We start from the raw sequence: 19007 nt of genomic DNA on the forward strand, positions 1-19007 counted from the left end.
CAGATTTCCAGTCCCAACGATTTAAAAGCCTGCCTAATCAATTGTAGATCTCTACCCAAACACAAACTTGAGGTTTACCAGTGCCTCGAAGATAGCAAATGGGATATCATGTTCCTCACTGAGACTTGGCTAAGGGAGGACACGAACCCTACAATAACCCTGACAATACCTCCTGGCTTTCGCATAGTCTTTGCCAGCAGGGGTGGCGACAGGCAGGAGGGCGGGGTGAATAATACGGTGCATTTCCACTAAATAGAACTTTGAAATATAGCTACTAATTCTATTCGGATTATTACTTATATTTTTCATAGTGATACTCATATACACACCAGGAAAGATATGTATTGCAAAGTCGATTCAACAATGCCACAGGACTGATAGTCATTTCATGGCACTTCCTGTATTGGCATTTCCAAATTATAGGAAAAGTAGAGGGGCGGGGCGTACATTAACTTTCGTCCTGGGGCTGTAAAAGTCCTAGAACAGTCCGTCTTTTAATAGCGCTGCAATCCCACTCTCCGCCCTTCACCCATAAGGATGTCAACACCCCTGGTTAGGCTAGAGATTCCTAATATTTAAAGCTAACGGTGCAGTTATATTGCAGTTCCACTTTACAACAAATCCTCTTCCGTGGAAGCTATCTAATTAATAACTAAAATGTGTTTTTTATTTTTATTTAATGCGATTTTATATAGCGCGAACATTACCCGAAGGTGTCAGAGCGCTTTACAAAAGAACCAGTTGCGTTACATAAGGACTTTGGATTACATGAGTTACATAAGAGATACAAACAGAAAAAAATTGCAAATATACAAGTGGAGTGAAAGGAGGGAAAAATTGCAAATGTACAAGTTGTCAAGTCACTCAAGGAAGAGTTACAAACAGATAAACTCTAAAATCACATAGGAATGGTAGTAAGTACAAAGGTCTACTACATATACTAGTGGTTAGAGTTATATATATATATATATATATCACTGAAAAAACCATAGGTTTCACACATGTTATAGTTAGTGGAAATTTTACTGATAAAAAACCAATGAAATTGCCCCGTTATAGTTAGCGCAGGCAACTATAACTCACGCGACCGCAATCCTCTGCTGATGCTAATACTGTATTTAGACACTTATTTGCCCATGTCTTCTTCCATACATTTTTAGCTATACATATATTACAAATATTTTTTTTTCCTAAAGACACATATGTCATCAGCAGAGGATTGCGGTCGCGTGAGTTATAGTTGCCTGCGCTAACTATAACGGGGCAATTTCATTGGTTTTTTATCAGTAAAATTTCCACTAACTATAACATGTGTGAAACCTATGGTTTTTTCAGTGAATTTGCAAGGTTTTTTAAATGCTAATTCCTAACTATAACGTGTGTGAAACCTATGGTTTTTTCAGTGAATTAGTACGGTTTTTTAAATGCTAAGTTTTTTTCCCTTATAATAAGCCCTGTACATTTGGTGGCCTACGGCCACCAAAAGCACAGGGGGTGGGGTAAGTGTGGATAGTGTTTTTTTCCATTGTAATAAGCCCAGCACATTTGGTGGCCTTCGGCCACCAAAAGCACAGGGGGTGGGGTAAGTGTGGATAGTGTTTTTTTTATTTTTATTTTTTTACCGTACGCTTACCGTAAGCGTACGGTAAGCGTACCCCGCGAAATTGCCGAAAAAAAAATAAAACCGTTTTTGCACTTGGGGGATGTTTGGGGACTCCCTCCACATGACTATGTGGGAGGGAGTTGTCAAAACAGCCCCTTTACATGTTTTTGGGCTTCCGATTTTAAAAATCTCTCTCAGTGCGAGAGACAAAATGGCGGCCGCCGCTTCCTGGTTTCGGCCGATTCGAATGTTTACTAAGATCTAAGAGCCAATCAGAATCGCGCTCGCGCACGCCACCGTACGCTTACCGTAAGCGTACGGTAAGCGTACCGTAAGCTGGCTCAGATATATATATTGATTTAAAGGCTATTTTCTCAGAATCTACTGAACAGATTTACACCAAACCTACAAAAGGCACTTCCTTGACCTAGGGACTACCTCTCTGCCAAATTTTGAGTAATTCTGTTCAGCCATTCGGGCTGTAGCTCGTTCTAAAGGTCCTATGGAAAAATGCATGGGAAAAACGCGTTTTGGGACCCCCCTTTTATCTCAGCCCCCGCTTGACGAATCCCCCCGAGACTTTCAGGGTAGGAGCGGAGCGTAGCGCCCCACCTATTTTGAGAAATTCGCGAGGATTCGTCGACCGGCGCCAAAGTTATTCAAAATAGAATGTTGAGGTTTTCCTATGGAAACGTGGTCCTAACTATAACTACCTACTGGCTATCGCCAGTAGGTAATATATATATATATATATATATATATATATATATATATATATATATATATTCACTTAAAAAACCATAGGTTTCACACATGTTATACTTAGCTGGACACTTCCCTCGTAAAAAAACATTGAAATTCCCCCGTTATAGTTAGCGCAGGCAACTTTAACTCACGCGACCGCAATCCTCTGCTGATGACGTCAGATATTACATCACTGTATTTAGACACCTATTTACCCATGTCTTCTTCCATTAATCTTTAGCTATACATATATTACAAATATTTATTTTTCAGAAAGACACATATGTAATCAGTGATGTAATATCTGACGTCATCAGCAGAGGATTGCGGTCGCGTGAGTTATAGTTGCTTGCGCTAACTATAACGGGGGAATTTCAATGGTTTTTTACGAGGGAAATGTCCAGCTAACTTTAACATGTGTGAAACCTATGGTTTTTTAAGTGAATTTGCAAGGTTTTTTAAATGCTAATTCCTAACTATAACGTGTGTGAAACCTATGGTTTTTTAAGTGTATTTGTACGTTTTTTTAAATGCTAAGTTATGTATTTATTAATATATTTTTTTTTTCAGGTTTTTCACCGTGCGCGTACCGTGCTCGCACCGTGCGCTTCGCGCACCGTGCGCGCTCTGTGGACGCTTGGTGCGCTTCACGCACCATGCGCCCATGATGCGTTGTGCGTGCCGTGCGCGTACGGTGCGCGCACTCCGCGATTTTTCGAAAAAAAAATATTGTTTTTTTTACCCTTGGGGGTCCTTCAGTGACCCCCTCACAAAGGCTAGGGGGTCAGGAACTGTCCATCCTGCCCCCTTTTCTCGTTTTCCACCTTTGTTTTTCACTGTCTCAGACTGCGAGAGACAAAATGGCGGCCGACACTTCCTGATTTCGACCGATTCGAATGTTTACTGACATCTAACAACCAATCAGAATTGCGCTTGCGCACGGCACCGTGCGCGTACGGTATGCTTACCGTACGCGCACGGTGCGCACTTATAGATATATATGTACTTTTAACTGCAATTTTCTCAGGAACTACTGAACAGATTTACACTAGTAATATTCCTTTACATCTAGTGGATCAGATTACTCCTAAAAAACATCCGTGAGCTCCCCCTCATAGGTGAGGGGTTGTAGCCCTTGGCGTCACTAGAGTGGCACTAGGAGGAGATCCAGATGATGAAACATGTCACCTCGGTGAGTGATGGGAATCCGTCCTACCAATAGGTATGCCCGGACAAATGTTCTGGTCATCCTATATATTGTGTTGTGTGGCTCAGAAAACCTTACTATATTTTAGACCCATGAATACTGTTGTTGTTTAGACTATTATTTTTGGGGACTATATCCATGCTTGGTCTCTAAAGGTTCCCTAAAACCCTTCTTACCTCTCTTTTTGTATTCTTCTTTATGTAGCTTGGTTGCCATCTTACAGTAGCTTTACTCCTGCATGTTGCTCATCTACTGTATGGCGGGCTTCAAGTCCGGGTCAAGCATATCTCGTCTGGGACGCCATGTTGAAGTCAGGCAGGGCTTATCTAGATGTCAGCGATGTCCTCTAAGCCCCCCAAGGCCCTACGATTCGATTGAACAAGAATTTGCCCCACAGGCTGATCCCTACCTTGCAAGGGGGCCATTCGCAATAGCAGTCTGAGGTCCACGCAGGCTATGGTCACGAGGACGGACAGATTCAGGTCAGTCCGACCGCCATCTTGAGGTCAGCCAGTGCTCAGGGCACCCACGAGGGTCATCGCCCCTGGAATCTGCTGCTGTGATTCTGACCATAGGCTGCCGGTTTCCTTTTGTAATTAAAGGCCTGCGGCGGGGTGGCTGGTCGGGTCCAGGAGGTTCCACGGCCTGCTCCATCTCGAGGGGGGCAGGGGAGAGTAAGCGACGTAGAGGTTGCTGCTCTCCTGCTAGTCCGGCACCTCTGCCCTGCCTCCTCCCTACCGCCCGCACACTCACTGGGTCTGCCGATCGCCGGTCATACCCCGCTCACCAATGAGCAACTGGATCATGTCTGCTTGCTCGTCTTGTTCAGAGTAGTCCGGTCACCATCTTGCTTCCAGGCCGGCATTTACATGGGAGAAGGCATCGGTCCCGTTTTTTATTAAGAATCTCAAGTCTGCAAGCAGGACATTAGGGCATCGAGGACCACAGCCCAGTAGGACAACAGGGGAGAAATTGAGTCCAAGGATGGAGGAGGGCATCTGGGGATTTGATCCGAAAAGGCATTCCCTGGCCAGCAGCTCCTTGCCGAAGCTCCTCACCTGTCGGCCCTCTTGGCAGAGGTACAGTTTTAAAAGGCGTCATGCTTTTTTATACGTATTTTGTCAACCAGTCAGTTGCTGGATGTTACAGCACACCCTGACCTTCATGTCGTAGCGTGCAGCGATTCGCTCTAGCATCCTCTTGTACCAAGCACCTCCATACCAGCCGCAATAAAGGTGAATCCAAAACACTGCACACCTATCCTCTGCCCTATCAGCTATAATGTGATACTGGGACACACATTCTAGGTAACAGCGCATATGCAAACCACGGTGTGTACTACTGATCACATGACCCGTAGTTGTCTTCACTAGGTTGCTTTCTGTGGTGGGAGCTGATTGTTGTTGCTTGGGATTTTGTCCGCCGTGGGTGATGGGATTGGTGTAGGTTGTTTGCACAGGTATAGAGGGCACGCGGATAGCAATGACTTTTAGCGTAAGCAGAGTAACTGCCCCAGCCCAGGATTTATATTTTGTTCCTGCTTTTGATTTCTTACTGACATTTTAATGTTGACAAACGAGGTGAAACATACTATTCCGTGCCGTAGGAAGTTTCTGGATTCATCTCCTAATTGTATTTAAGGTGTGTTTGACCACAGTAAACCAAATCTGAAGAAAGGATGCTTTGTCGCTGAAGAAAATAGGTAACCCTACTTTTTCTAAGTTTTTGGGGTATTGTGATCAGGGTATTATGTTATTGTGCATGTCATGTTGTGCCGCAAGCACATTGGGGTCTGCTTTTGTGTCCCATAAAGCTTTAATTTAACTTGTTTTTATTGTATAATTCTAGCATTTGTATAGCTCATACTAGCCCTAGCCGACCGCAGGCTACACTGTGTGTTGTGTAAGGCTGGGAGGGTATTTTTAGCCCTTATGTAAAGTGTTTTCATGTCAGGCATGATATCAACCGATTTGCGCTGATCGTGTTATGGGACGCAACGCCTGGCGGGGTGACGGTATGTGAGAGAAAGACGTGCTATTGATGTTGCTTTTGCACCTACACTGTAGTTGCATCACAACACAGCCAGTAATTATGTCACTTTGAATTACTTCAACCCAGTGGTACTTTTTTATTCACCATTGGAAGGATAAAAGGCAGAGTCTGACCCAACAACGGTTCGAATCTGTAACGTACAGTGGATACTTTATGTACCTTGGTATATAGCAAGTTAAATGATGATGTATGCTAGGGGAGCACAGTGTTACTATGTCCCATATGGGAACACTGAATGATGTACTGTTACGTTGCACTGAATTGTGTGCAGCAGAGGGCACATGATTATGCATGGTATGTGAGCAGAAGGGGATGTCGGTGAGATCTCAGATTATCCCATGTTAGGTGTGAGCAGCAAACTCCGTCCTGGTTTTCTTTACATCCTGTTAGTATTGTTATATGGCCAAACTGTGCCCATTTGAGACTGTTCTCCATGAAGTTGTCATTTTTTTTAGTATGAACAAAATTAAGTGCATTTATAACATCACTCATGGATGTATGGTGGTATGTATTCATTTGAAGACTACAATTATATGTGTTAACCAATTTAGTATGGATATCCTACTTGTATGGCATGTTGGCTTTCAATGCTCTTCCATGTTGTTATATTTGTTAACCAATTTTGTCTTGTGATCTGCTTGTCTGGTTTTCTATTGTGGTTTCAATCAATGCTTTGGTATGCCCTGGTTATATAACAATTTTACTATTATATTGCTATTTTTAGCTCTGCTCTTTATTCCAATTTATTGTCCTATTTATCTGTGCCGCTCTGTCTGTTTTCTATCTATCATTACAACCCTGTCTGTCTAGCTATGTATTTTAGCAACTCCATCTATCCACCTCTCTCCATCTATGTAACCCTTTCTATGTATACAACCTATCTATCAATGGAAAACCATGTATCTATAATTCTATGCAACGCCATGTATCTATGCAATGCCGTGCATCTATCTAGCTATGCAACGTTGTGTATCTATCTAGCTATGAAACGTTGTGTATCTATCTATGTAACACCATGTTTCTATCTATGCAATGCCGTGTATCTATCTAGCTATGCAACATCATGTCTCTAGCTATGAAAAATCATGTATCTAGCTGTGCAACATCATGTATCTAGCTATACATCCCTCTTTAGCTATCTGTCTTTGCTAGCCTCTCTAGCTATCTGTCTTTGAAAGCCACTCTAGATATCTGTTTTTGCAAATCTCTCTAGCTATTTGTCTTTGTAAATCGATCTAGATATGTGTCTTTGCAAGTCTCTCTAGCTATCTGTCTGTGCAAATCTATGTAGCTATGTCTTTGCAAATCTCTCTAGCTATCTGTAGTTGCTAATCTCTCTAGCTATCTGTCTTTGCAAAGCCTCTCTAGCTATCTGTCTTTGCAAATCTCTCTAGCTATCTGTCTTTGCTAGCCTCCCTAGCTATTTATCTTTGTGAGCCTCTCTAGCTTTTGTTCTTTGCTAGCCTCTCTAGCTATCTGTCTTTGCAAGCCTCTCTAGCTGTCTTTGAACCTCTCTCTAGCTATCTATCTTTGCAAATCTCTCTAGCTATCTGACTTTTCAAGTCTCTCTATTGATTTGTCTTTTTAAGGAATTTTATCTATTTGTAAGAAAGATTTACAAAAGCAATTCAGAAAAGCATTAGCAAAGGCAACCTGGCAGCCAATACCAGACTGATTGTCTTTTTAGGTTGAGCCTGGGCAGCGCATGCACAGATCAGCGAGCCATGCTCTATTGGAGTATGGAATAAAAGTCCCGCCCACTCTCAGGCCATAGTTGTCATTGGCTTGTATTATTGTCCTTCGTAAATGCGGGCTTCTGATTCACTAATAGGCTTGTTAGTCCCTCCTTAGTACCGCCTTGTCATCATTCGTAACTGGCCATTTTACTTTGGTTGTTACACAGTGAGTCTTTTTTAGACCGTAAGCACTATTTTCTTTAAGTAGTTTCTGCTACTGCAGGCACAACATGCTCTCCTGCAACATTCAGCGTGCCATGCACGCTTTCACTTTCTAAGCAGACCGGGACAATGGCGGGCGCTTCTTTGAATAGATCTCGTATTTACAAGAGCTTGAGATATTGGCATTGTACATGACAATGCCTTTTTATGGGTTCATTATCAAAGCATATAAATAAAAGGCATTGTCATTTACAATGCCAATAGCTTAAATTCTTGCAAATGCGAGATCTATTGCATTGCAAATGCTTGTTTCAAAAGTGTCAATACTAATATTTTTCTAATATCCCAATTTTTATCATTGGGTGTGGGAGAAGCAGCAATTTGCAATATTCATTGATCACTTAATGCCCAGAGTGAAGTATCAATTACCATTGGTTCTGAACTGAAAACAATGCCCAGTAAATGGAACCAGAATGTCCTTGTCCTTTATGACATGTCCATATCTAAAGCATTAAAACTGGCTATCTCTTGCTCGATAGAATACAACATGTGTTCTGTGCAAGATCTCACTGTCAACTAGAAAACAGTCAAGGCCTACATCGTAGGCAACCAGGTGTCTGATCCTTCATTCGGACAAAATGAAAAGGCAAAAGAGCTAGTGGGAATTTGTTCACATCTCTAAGAAATGAAATGCAGATATAGGGCTGATTCCTCTAACTGTGAACACTTGAGCGAGGTTGAAAATACAAAATATTCCATTGACAAACATCACAATGATAAAGCTGGTTTTGCCTTTTTCCATTTGAAATGTAGTTTTTGTGAAAGTAGGGTTGCTAGTCAGAATACATTGGTACATCATTCAAAAGTCTTTGAAAAAATACATTGAAGTAGGCTATAGTTTTACAAAATAGTTCCACCTAAAATTAAAATAAATATAGAAATATATAGTTTAAAGATTTTAACAAATTCCTCTGGAGTAATGAAGATGCTTCTTTCTGCAAGTTGCTGAGTGTCATAAACACTTCCAGAAATTGTAGATATCAAGGATCATCAATTTCTTAATGAAGACAATAAAACAAAAAGGGAAAACAAATCACTCATAGGAGGGAAGTCCCCTCACACAAATGGTTTCATCAAATAGTTCTAAAATATCATTTGAAGCAGACTTACTGAGTAATACATAAAGTTAAATTATTATTTCCTACTTCCTTCTTTCATTATTTAAGAAGGCAAAATTATCATGCTACCCAAACCAGGAAGAGGCCCCTTCCTTCTAAACAAAAAATACAGGACAATGCCACTGCTTAACATTGACAATAAACTGATCAAATTAAACTTGGCATGTAGAATTGTGGACCAAAAAAGTACCTGTACAAATTCAGGTAGGATTAGTGAGGCAGATCGGCAACTGACATATGAGGCAACTGTTAGACATTATCTATCTAAGGAAATATGTCCTTGCATATCCGGCAGTCATTATCCTCCCTCTTTATTGAGAAAACTTTTGATCATGTCGGTTGGAATTTTTTATTGAAAGATTGAAAGTTATAGGCCCTGAGGGACAATATTGCAATAATATTGCTGCATTGTGATACGATGTGCCTTTGCATACACCCCCCTGCACAGAGGCACCGCCAGCATATTGCAGCCTCAGACGGCTGTGCCACTGCCGTGGGATCCATGATTCCTGGTGGTTGCGGCAGCCTGTGGCAGTCCCACAGCAACACTTGAAATATGGTGGTCGGATTGCCAGTGCGTCACCACTGGTTCGGCGGTCCCATGGACCACTGAACTCATAATCGGACCCTTAGTTATGAAAAGTGGTCTGATATCAGTAACCCTGTTGTGTGAATAAGGACATGGCATGTAATCTGTGATCTGGTTTTGTCAGTAGAGTTAGTATGGTGCATAGCTGCTGGGCAAAACATATGGGGAGTGAAAAAGAGAGTGGGAAACTCAATAGACCCTTGGAGGCTTGGCCCATTAACGTATAAACAGGTAAGGTGCCTACAAGGGATTTATTCTAGTGCACGTTTGTATACTTGTTGGAAATTTATCTATAGTAAGCTCTAGACAGCAGCTTGCATTGAGGTATTCCTAGAAACAAATCGCTTATTTATACATGAACCAATCAATACAGAAATATAAGAGAACACAGACGGGTGTATACTTCTGGAAGTACCACGGGCCTTCCTGCTGCGCTGCGCTGCCCTATGTTAAAAGAAACGGGCAGGAATGTGCCATATCTATCAGATGCAGCGCATTCCAGTCCTTTTCCCCTGCACTGGCACACAAAGGGCTCCCGTGCGCCAACGCAGGCACCTTTGCACCATGGTGCAAGAGTGCCTGTGTTGCGGGGATGATATTTTCTGTGCAGGAAGGGAATCCTTCCTGCACAGAAACAATCAGAAGAGGCTTTTTCTATGTGTGTAGAATGCAGCACACATAGAAAAAGGAAAAAAGGGGAAAAAAATATTTCTCCTCGTTGTGCCTCCCTTACGCCTCCCCTGGGGAGGCATACGTTTTTGCCAATGCCTCAGATTTCTGGTTTCTTGTAAAACTGTAATGTTTTTCATCATTCAATTTTGAGTACACTAATAGTAAAAAAAAATCCCTTGTACTTGACTGAATAAATCCCACAACTGCAAAAAGTAATTGTACATACATGAACGAATAATGGGTGTATAGTTTTGGTTCCACCTTTTTCTGTTTCTAATGATTTAGGGGCACGCACAGAGCATGACTTTGCTTTAGTTCATGCCTCCTTTTGAGGATTATTTTATGGCATAACAACTGCAAATTAAGTCAGCTGTGTATGTGTTTAGGAGCAATGAGACATATTTGACGAAGATTAATTGCCTGTGTAGTGTAATTGGTGGAGAAAACCCGCCCCTCTTTTTAGGTCAAACTTAGAGTCAGCGCGCAAGCACTGCTCTGGTGAAGATCTGCTGTAGTTCATTATGTGAGGGAAGCCCCGCCCACTACCACGCCCATATATTTCATTGGCTTGTGTCTTTGTCCTTCGTAAATATCGGATTCGTTTATAGGATTGTTAGTCCCTCCTTATTACGGCCATGTTGTCGTTTGTATCCTCCATGGCTACTGGCCCCTTTACATCGAGCGTTACACAGTATGTGTTATTTAGACTGTGAGCACTATTTTCTTTAATGAGGTACTACTACTGCCTTCTCTACTCCTCCCTCCCTCCTGTTGTCCGTGCTTTCTCCCCCCTCCCCCCTCCCGCACTCCCATTGTCCATGCCTTCTCGCCCCCTTCTCCCCCCCGCCCACACTCCTGTTGTCAGTGCCTTCTCCCATCTCCCCGCCGCAGTCCTGCTGTTCATGCCTTTTCTCCCCTCCCCCCACCCTCACTCCTGTTGTCCATGCCTTCTCACCCCTGACTCCCATATTCCAATGCAGTAGGTCACGCGGTCATGCGTAAATCAGAGTCCTATTGCATTCCAAATGCTTGGTTTTTTATCTCTGGTTATGCGTTCAGAATGCTGGTACTCGCACCCCACGCCGACTTCCAGGTCACGGTGCTGGTCCTGCCTTTGCTGGAGACCTTTCACCCCGTGTCTTCGATCGAGGTCGGGTAAAATCCAGAAGGATACCAGATGGCTCGATCAATGAGGAGCAGAACCAGGAGCTGTGGGAGCATCCGACCCGTGAGGGGCGATACTGCAAGCACAGAGTGACCAGAGCCTGTGAGGCCTCTCTAGGTCGGGGGTCCCGAGACACGCCCTCCAGAGCCCGGAGATCTGGTGAGATCCCCAGAATGGTGAGCACCTGGGGAGAAGAAGAGAGCTCCGCCCCCCTGAGGCAGCACAAGGGAGTGTTTCAGGGCTTTGAGTATCCGTACGGTGAAAAGAAGAACCAACCACCGGGGCCTGGGCCCAAAGGGAAGAAACAGAACCGAGAGCACAAAATGACAAAACCACCAGGAGCGCCTGAAGCAGCAGGGAGATACGCCCTTGCTTCTGATTGGTAAGGTGAAGGAGCGAAACTGGAGACTTTCCTGGGTGAGAGCGGTTGGGTTAGTTTCAGAGTCTCCAGGTGAATCTCGAAGAGCTGTCAATCCTGGATCAATCCGGGATCCAGTTCTTTAAATGGCGCGCTACTGAGTACCCGCACTTTCTTTATTTTGAGGAGTAGAGTACCAGCACTTCTCAAGAGAAATTTCATACTTTTAATTGGAGAGTACCGACACTTCTCAGAAACAAGCACGCTCTTCTATTTTTCCATTTCATGCACTGTCAAACCCCCCCACTTTAGAGCGCAGTACGGCAAAAGGTCACCCCCCCCCCTTTGACTGGAATCTGTTTACACGTAGTGCTAACGCACAGTGCCCCCAGCTCAGATTGAAGAGTTAAGTGAGTCAAAAAAACAATGAGAAATAGGTTTTGGTGCCCTTAGTAATCTGTTAAATTGTTTCAGTAATTCCAAAGTGATTTCTTCACTGATTTACACAGTCCTAGTAGTTTTCCATTTCAGTTTAAACATACATTTTAGTTTTACATGTACACTTAATTGTGTTTTTAATGCATAGGGGTCGTGACTGTGAATTCAATTTTGCAAGTGAAAATATTGGGCCATGCGTATTTCCACCCGTGGAAGCCTCTTCAACTCCCCTCCACATTGTTGATGGGATGTGCTCTGTTCTTTTTCCTACCCTGGACATGGATTTACTTTTGTCATTAGCCAAAGCAAAGCTTCGACCTTTTCAAGGGTTGGCGCGGTCGGAGGTGAATTTCTCATGAGGTGGCACCATATGCTGGAGGTGCCTCTAATTATGTCTCTGGATATTGTTTATATTTTGAATGAGATGATCATGTTCCCAGAACACCAGAGATGGACTGCACATGAAGTTTGTGACCCGGGCTCCGACAAACCCTTCCGTCAGGGCTGCTGTTACCCCAAAGGTGATTGAAGACTAGTGTTATATTACCAAGGTGCCTAGTACTTGTTCGGGTGATGTGAAAACTTGCTGCAGCTGAACCATACTGTAGATTGTCTGCAATGTCACGTCTACTGCCCCTGGGATTGTGGCTAATCTACAGCCATGTTGGTGGTACTAAATGTCACGATGAATTCCATTTCTAGTTCAGGAACTTTTGTAGTTTTAAGCAACTTAGAAATGTTGATCTAGTCTGGCATGAGCTTTAGCTGACACGAGAATGTAACGCTGGATAACACAAAGCAAGCATAGGAGATTGTACTAGGTGTGACTTGCTGTGCTCTAAGATCACATACAGTGTATCAAGCGCTTTGAGTATTTTCAGAGCTCCAATCAAAATTGCATGTCACTTGCTAGAAAGCTGCCTATACATTCATAAAAATAGGCAAGGTCAATAGGCATGAGTTTAATGTGATATCAGCAAACACAGACACGCAAAAATGATGCTCCCATGCAATAACAATTTATAGCCAGAACTAATGGTTTATCGGTGGTGGTAGTGGTTTTGGTGGTGTAGTGTTGGTGGTGAAGGTAGTATTGGTGATGGTGGTATAGCTGGTGTTGATGGCAGTGATGTGGTGGTGGGATTGGTAATATGGTGGTGGTAATAGTGGCAAAGGTGTTGCATTTTTAGTGATATTAGTGGTGATATTATTGATGGTGGGGATATTGGTGGAGGTATTATGGTAATCATAATATTGGTGGTGGCATTGATTCTATTGGTTGTATTGCTGGTTGCATTGGTGGTGTGTGGTGGTGGAAGTATTGGTGGATGTGGTGGTACTGGTGTTAATGTTGCTGAGATGGTATTGGTTGTGATATTGGTGGTAATATTGGTAGTGGTGATGTGGTGGTGCTATTATTGGTGGCTGTATGGACAGTTGTATTGGTGTTGGTGGTACTGGCGTTATTGTTGGTAAAGTGGTATTGATGGTGATATTGTGATATTGGTAAGGATGGTGTGTTATTGGTAGTGGTACTGGTGTGGTGGCCCTCGTGTTATTGTGATGAGCTTTATTCTTGGTAGTTCTTATGTTTGGTGGTATTGGTGGCAGTGGTGCTATTTTCTTATTTTTGGCACATGGTATTAATGGTGGTATTGCAGGTGGTGGTATTGGTAGGATTAATGGTATCAGTGATGGTGTGCTATTGATAATGTTGATATTAGTGGAGAGATTGGTAATAGTATTAAAGGTCTTATTGGGGCTGTGGTATTGGAAGTGGTGGTATTGCTGGTGGTAGTATTGTTCATAGGATTGGTGGGGGAATTTGTACTAGTGGTTTTATCGGAGGTGGTATTTATACTGATGCTTTTAATGGAATTGGTTAAGGTAATTCTGGTGGTATTGGTGGTGTATTGTTGGTGTGTATAGATACTGGTGGTGTGTTATTGGTGGCGGTCTTCGTGGTGGCCCTGGCTTTGGTGGTATGTGACCCTGGTAGTGTTGGTGGTACAGGCAGTAGTGGTATTGATGGTATTGGTTATCATTTTTAGTAATTATGTTATTGGTTGTGGTATAGGTAAAATTATAGGTGAGTGGTACTGGCGAAACTAGGGTTGGTGTTATTGATAGTGGTATAGATGGCATCGAGCAGTATTAGTGATATTGCTGGTAGTATTGGTTGTTTTATTGGTGATGATATTGGTTGTGTCTGGTAGTGGTTGTAATGGAGATATTGTTGATGATATTGTTGGTATCTTGTTGTGGGATTTGTGGTGGGACTGGTGGTGGTGTTGGAAGTGGTGGTTTTATTAGTGGTGGTTTTGTGGTATTGGTAGTGGTGCAATTCATTGTATTCGTGAAAGGTTCATTGATGGCATTTGTGGTATTGGTGGTGTTGGTGATGGTATTGGGGCAATGATAACAATTGTGGTGTTGGTGGGGTATTGGTGTTGGTGTTGATGGTGGTATTCATGGTGGTGATGGTATTAGTGGTAGTGGAGGTATTGGTGGTATATGTGGAGGTACCAAGGACGGTGTTGGTATTGGTGGTCGTAGTGGTGGTATTGTAGTGGTGTTGAAGTGGTGTTGGTGGTGTGGATATTAGTGGTATGATGATGGTATTGTTTGTGTCTGGTGATGTTGGTGACAGTGACATTGGTGGTGGTGGTAATGGTAATGGTAGTGCTGGTGTTATATTGGTAGTGTAGTATTAGGTCAGTGGTGGTACTAGTATTGGCTTTGGTGATGGTGGCAGTGTTGGTGATGTTCTTGGCCTTAATGATATTGTGGCAGTGGTTATTGGTGGTATTGGCAGGGTCTGCTCCAATGAAAAAAAGATTGCTTTCTTAAACAATACATATATGGAATACAACATAAATTGTGACAAAGAGTGGGATGGATAAGTGTACTTTTTAGATATAAAAAATCCCCTCATGTATTGCAGGGCAAACCTTTTGTTAAATTGCAGTAGGTCTAGCACACAGCTGTTTTTGTCAACGCAGATCTAACAAGATTTGGCAACACCAATACGTCTTTTCTTGGAAATGAGTTGCAAATGCTATTTTTCTTATCTTTTATTGCAAGCAGAAGTCACATAAATAAAAAAGAAGAAAATATGCACTGCCTACTCGTGGTGGCCATATGCTTGCAATACAAATTTAAATAAAAATATAAGTAAAGCATCTTAATAGAAAAGTATGAGTGCTCCCTACCAGGTAAATGCACGTTGAGCAGGTACAGACACTCTTGTTAGCTTTAAGGATTTCGCAGGGAAATACGATTCATAATGATGCAAAACAGTTACTATTGGCTTTGATTTACTGCTGCATGAAAACAGTTTAAACACAGAAGATAAAACCAAGCATTTGCAATGCAATAGGGCTCGTGTTTGCAAGAGTTTGAGCTAGTGGCATTTTAAATGACAACCTTTTATCTATGTGTTGATTTTGAAAACAGATAGATAAAAGGCATTGTCATTTACAATGGCAATAGCTTAAAATTTTGCAAATGCGAGACATATTGCATTGCAGATGCTTGTTTACTTAGGTTTGAGGTTTGTGAGTGATGAGAGGTCAAACCAGGAGGGGTGTAAGAGCAGAATGGGGCTTTAGAAAACTGTGGGGAAGAGTGCTGTCAGAGATTTAGGGGTAATTTAACCATCATCGTCTGTATATCAGGCACAATCAAAGGCAGCATCAGTATAAGGTGTAAATGTCTGGGCTATTAGAATGATGGCTATCTCACTATTACTGCAACCTCTTTGCAAAATTCACTTGTGAGTATTGTTCTTTGACCACTTCTCTCCTGGCAATAATCATTTGGGTGCAGCTACAAATTTCTGGCATGACCTACAGACTACAAAGGCAAGATATTCTAAAATATTAGATAGGCAGACATTTTTAAATGCAGCTGTACTCATCGGCACTGTACAGGGATTCATGTTGTCTAAGCAAATATAGGATTATGTGCCGCATTTGCACCTCACACATTCACTTTATACAAGTAGGTTATGTTTGAACATGCTTCAGACAGCTTGTTGTGTGGTTGTTTTTAGGTCTCACCTGAGCTAGCGCATGCGCTGCGAGACATTTAGTAGGTGGGTTTTGAAAGTGCTACCCCGCGCTTTGGCTGGCCTAGCGCTTGCGTTCACGCGAGCGTGCACGCGCGCAACCGCTAGCTTTCAGCCCCCGATCAGGCACCATCTGTCTTTCCTCTAGCTTGGCTCCTCCGCCCCTCCCCCGCCGCGACACGGCCACCTGACTTTTATTTTAACAGCACGGTGCCCATTTAAGGGACGCTGCGTTTCAGTTCGTCGTCTTCTTTCCTCACCGGCTTGGCTATGTGCGTGCTTTTATCTTGTTTTTTTTACTGCCTGTCTTGCCCTCGCTTTCCCTTCTCAACGTGTTTGTTTGCATTTGCCTGCTCTTTTTAACTACCTGTCTTGCCCTCACTTTCCCTTCTCAACATGTTTTATTTAAACTTCTCACCATTTTTTTTTTGTTTCTTCTTTCGGTTATTCTATTTTCGCTTTCCCTTGTCAACGTGTTTTTTCTAAATACAGCGGAATACAGCAAGTGCCAAAAACTATGCTTTCCCCATTGACAGTAATGGAGATTTATTAGACATGTGTAACTGGCAGAGGTCTTAATTATTCCTCGTGACATGTTCCAGGTGTGCGGGGGCGCGCGCCTTTAAAGGAAGCCAGCGATGCATGTTTGGGCTATGCGCGCGCCGTGTGAAGGCTCTCAGGTGGCTGCAGGATTAATCAGCTTTTAATGGAGTCTGTGGAGTTGCGAGGGAAGCTTTCGCGCTGTCGACATCTGACCTCTCACCCCACTCACCCCCGCAGCCCCCACACGCCAGTATTGTAGGAACTAGCCATTATGTACCTGCCACGCCTTGATGTATCGCCAAGAAGAACGCCGATTCACCGACTCTCTCCAGCACTTGTAAAGAACTTGGGCTCCCTCCTCCCTCACTCCTCATGCAGATGCAATGGCCCTCAGTTCTTCAATTCTGCATGCCCCCTATCCCTCATCAAGAAGCCTATGGGACACCCATCCTTCCATGCGCATGACTGCCTCGTCCCACTTCTCCCCTTCTGTTGGAACCCCTTGAATTTAATTGTCTGACTTTCTTTCTCAGGCCACATTATGTAACTAACTCATTAGATTCTTGCTTTCTTTTGCCGCATTCCACTGAGACTGCCCCTTGTCACATTTCCAACTCCATTACATCTGTTCGCCATTACAAACCGTGTCCACCAATGTGCCTCAGTCTCTGACTTGCATTCAAGACCCTTGACCTGCACTGCTCCTTTCTCCATTCGATGCGCCAGGGATCCCAAACCAAGCTTTCAGATATTTTCCTACCTCTCAATTGTTCCATTTTGCTGTCAATTCTCTAACCCAACTCCTTTGCCAGTTGTAATTTCCCAGGGCTCAGCCTGGGATCTCTGCTCTGCCTTGGCATTGTGCATCCCTTGGAGACATTGTCTCGTCTCTCTCTTACCCTCTTTATGCGAATAATGCGCAAATATTTGACTCCTTCCCACCTTTTCCTTCTGATGTCCAATCTAAACAAGCATTGGCATAGCCAATAGGTCTCGCCTTTGGGACCTTATAAGTGTTTAGCCATGCAACAGATAATGTTATTGCACCAAGGATATTGTGCTGCATAACTAAATACTTATAAGGTCCCAAAGGCGAGACCTATTGGCTATGCCAATGCTTGTTGTGTTCTGTTTCTATGCCCTACACACAGCAGGTTATGAAAGGGTTGCTAAAACTGCTCTAACACAGGCACAGAATGAGGGCTATGGAGGGTGCAGCAGAACAGGTCTCTTTTATCAATAATCTAGTTATTTCTAGCTAAGGCATAGCAGCAGCAGGTCAATTTTATTTTCGGATGTTTTATGTCTGGCCATCAGTGGCGGCTGCTACTGGACAGGGGTGATGCGGCAAAGGGTGTTGGGGGGGAGAGGAACATAATTTTTGTTAAAGGAGTTACCTTTACCAGTCGGCCAGCTGCCACCTCTCCTCAGTCCTCCGTCCTCTTCATCTTCCTGTTGCGGCCAGCAGCAGGAAGCACCCGGGCAGGCAGGCTCCCCTGAGCCAATCACAACACTGCAATGCAGCGTTGTGATTGGTCTGAGTGCCGTGGATCAGTGGTAAGACTGGAACAGGGAGCCTGTGCATGTTCCTGACCAGGCTCTGTAATACAGCCTGGTAGGAACATGCAAAGTGCGCATGAGCTGCTTGGTCGGCCCATGAAGGGCAGACAAACAGTTCATGCGCACTTAGGGAGTGCACACCACTCCTCTTCTGCTCTGGCCAGCCCCGCCCCACCACTGACTGCAATAGGGAAATTTATCAACAATAACGATACGTTATTATCATTTTATTTTTCCCTTTAGGTAGTGGGGCGACTCTCCGCTGCCTTAGCGGAGGAGATGCAACTGTTGGCCAAGCCTCTCCCCACTCAGTGCCTGTACACAAGTCATGAATGTTGCGTAATGTGGCAATTTCTATCCTCCAGCTTGAGGTTGCTCAATTTTTTATAGCAAATTAAATGTTTTTTGATATTCTGTGACTCTGGGATCCTACTGTAGCTCACAGTTAACAGATTTAGCTGGGTTTTGGTTTTATGTGAATTTGAGGTTTTCATTGTGATGTAAATCTAAGCATTTAGGTCTAAATGTACGTACAACTGGTCACAAAATTCTGTTTGCATTTGGAGACCAGTATTTTTGCAAACAGTGTGGTAATTTACGAAGCGACCTATTTATTAATAGGTCGTTTTGCGAAATAGCAATTTATAGTGGGTCGCAATTGGACCTATCTCATGAATATTAATGAGGTAGGTTGAAAATTGTGACCCACTCGGAATCAAAGCTATCACAGGGATGGTGGCAGGCAGAGGCCAGCAGACCAACACGTCTGTGATTGCTTTTTAAATAAAGCATTTTGTTTTCTTTAAGTGCAACCCTTTTTTCTTAAAGGGATGCGTTTAAACAAAAAAAGGACTGTCATTTTTATTTTATAACAACAGGCAGTGGTCCATTGTACCACTGCCTACTCTTAAAAGTTTTTTTTATCATTCAC

At 43.1% G+C, this 19007-nt stretch overlaps 1 protein-coding gene across 1 annotated transcript in view; it reads left to right on the forward strand.

Moving 5' to 3' along the window:
* LOC146866994 (guanylate cyclase 2G-like) overlaps positions 1 to 11494 on the forward strand; it is a 161059-nt gene extending 149565 nt beyond the window's left edge. Inside the window, exon 13 of the mRNA XM_085618922.1 lies at positions 11003 to 11494. Within this exon, the coding sequence (XP_085475048.1) occupies positions 11003 to 11494 (492 nt within the window). The remainder of the gene's footprint in view (positions 1 to 11002) is intronic.
* Positions 11495 to 19007: the final 7513 nt, after the last annotated feature.

Source organism: Triturus cristatus, chromosome 1_2 (genome assembly GCF_964204655.1).
Source record: "Triturus cristatus chromosome 1_2, aTriCri1.1, whole genome shotgun sequence".
In the NCBI taxonomy this organism is placed as follows: domain Eukaryota; kingdom Metazoa; phylum Chordata; class Amphibia; order Caudata; family Salamandridae; genus Triturus; species Triturus cristatus.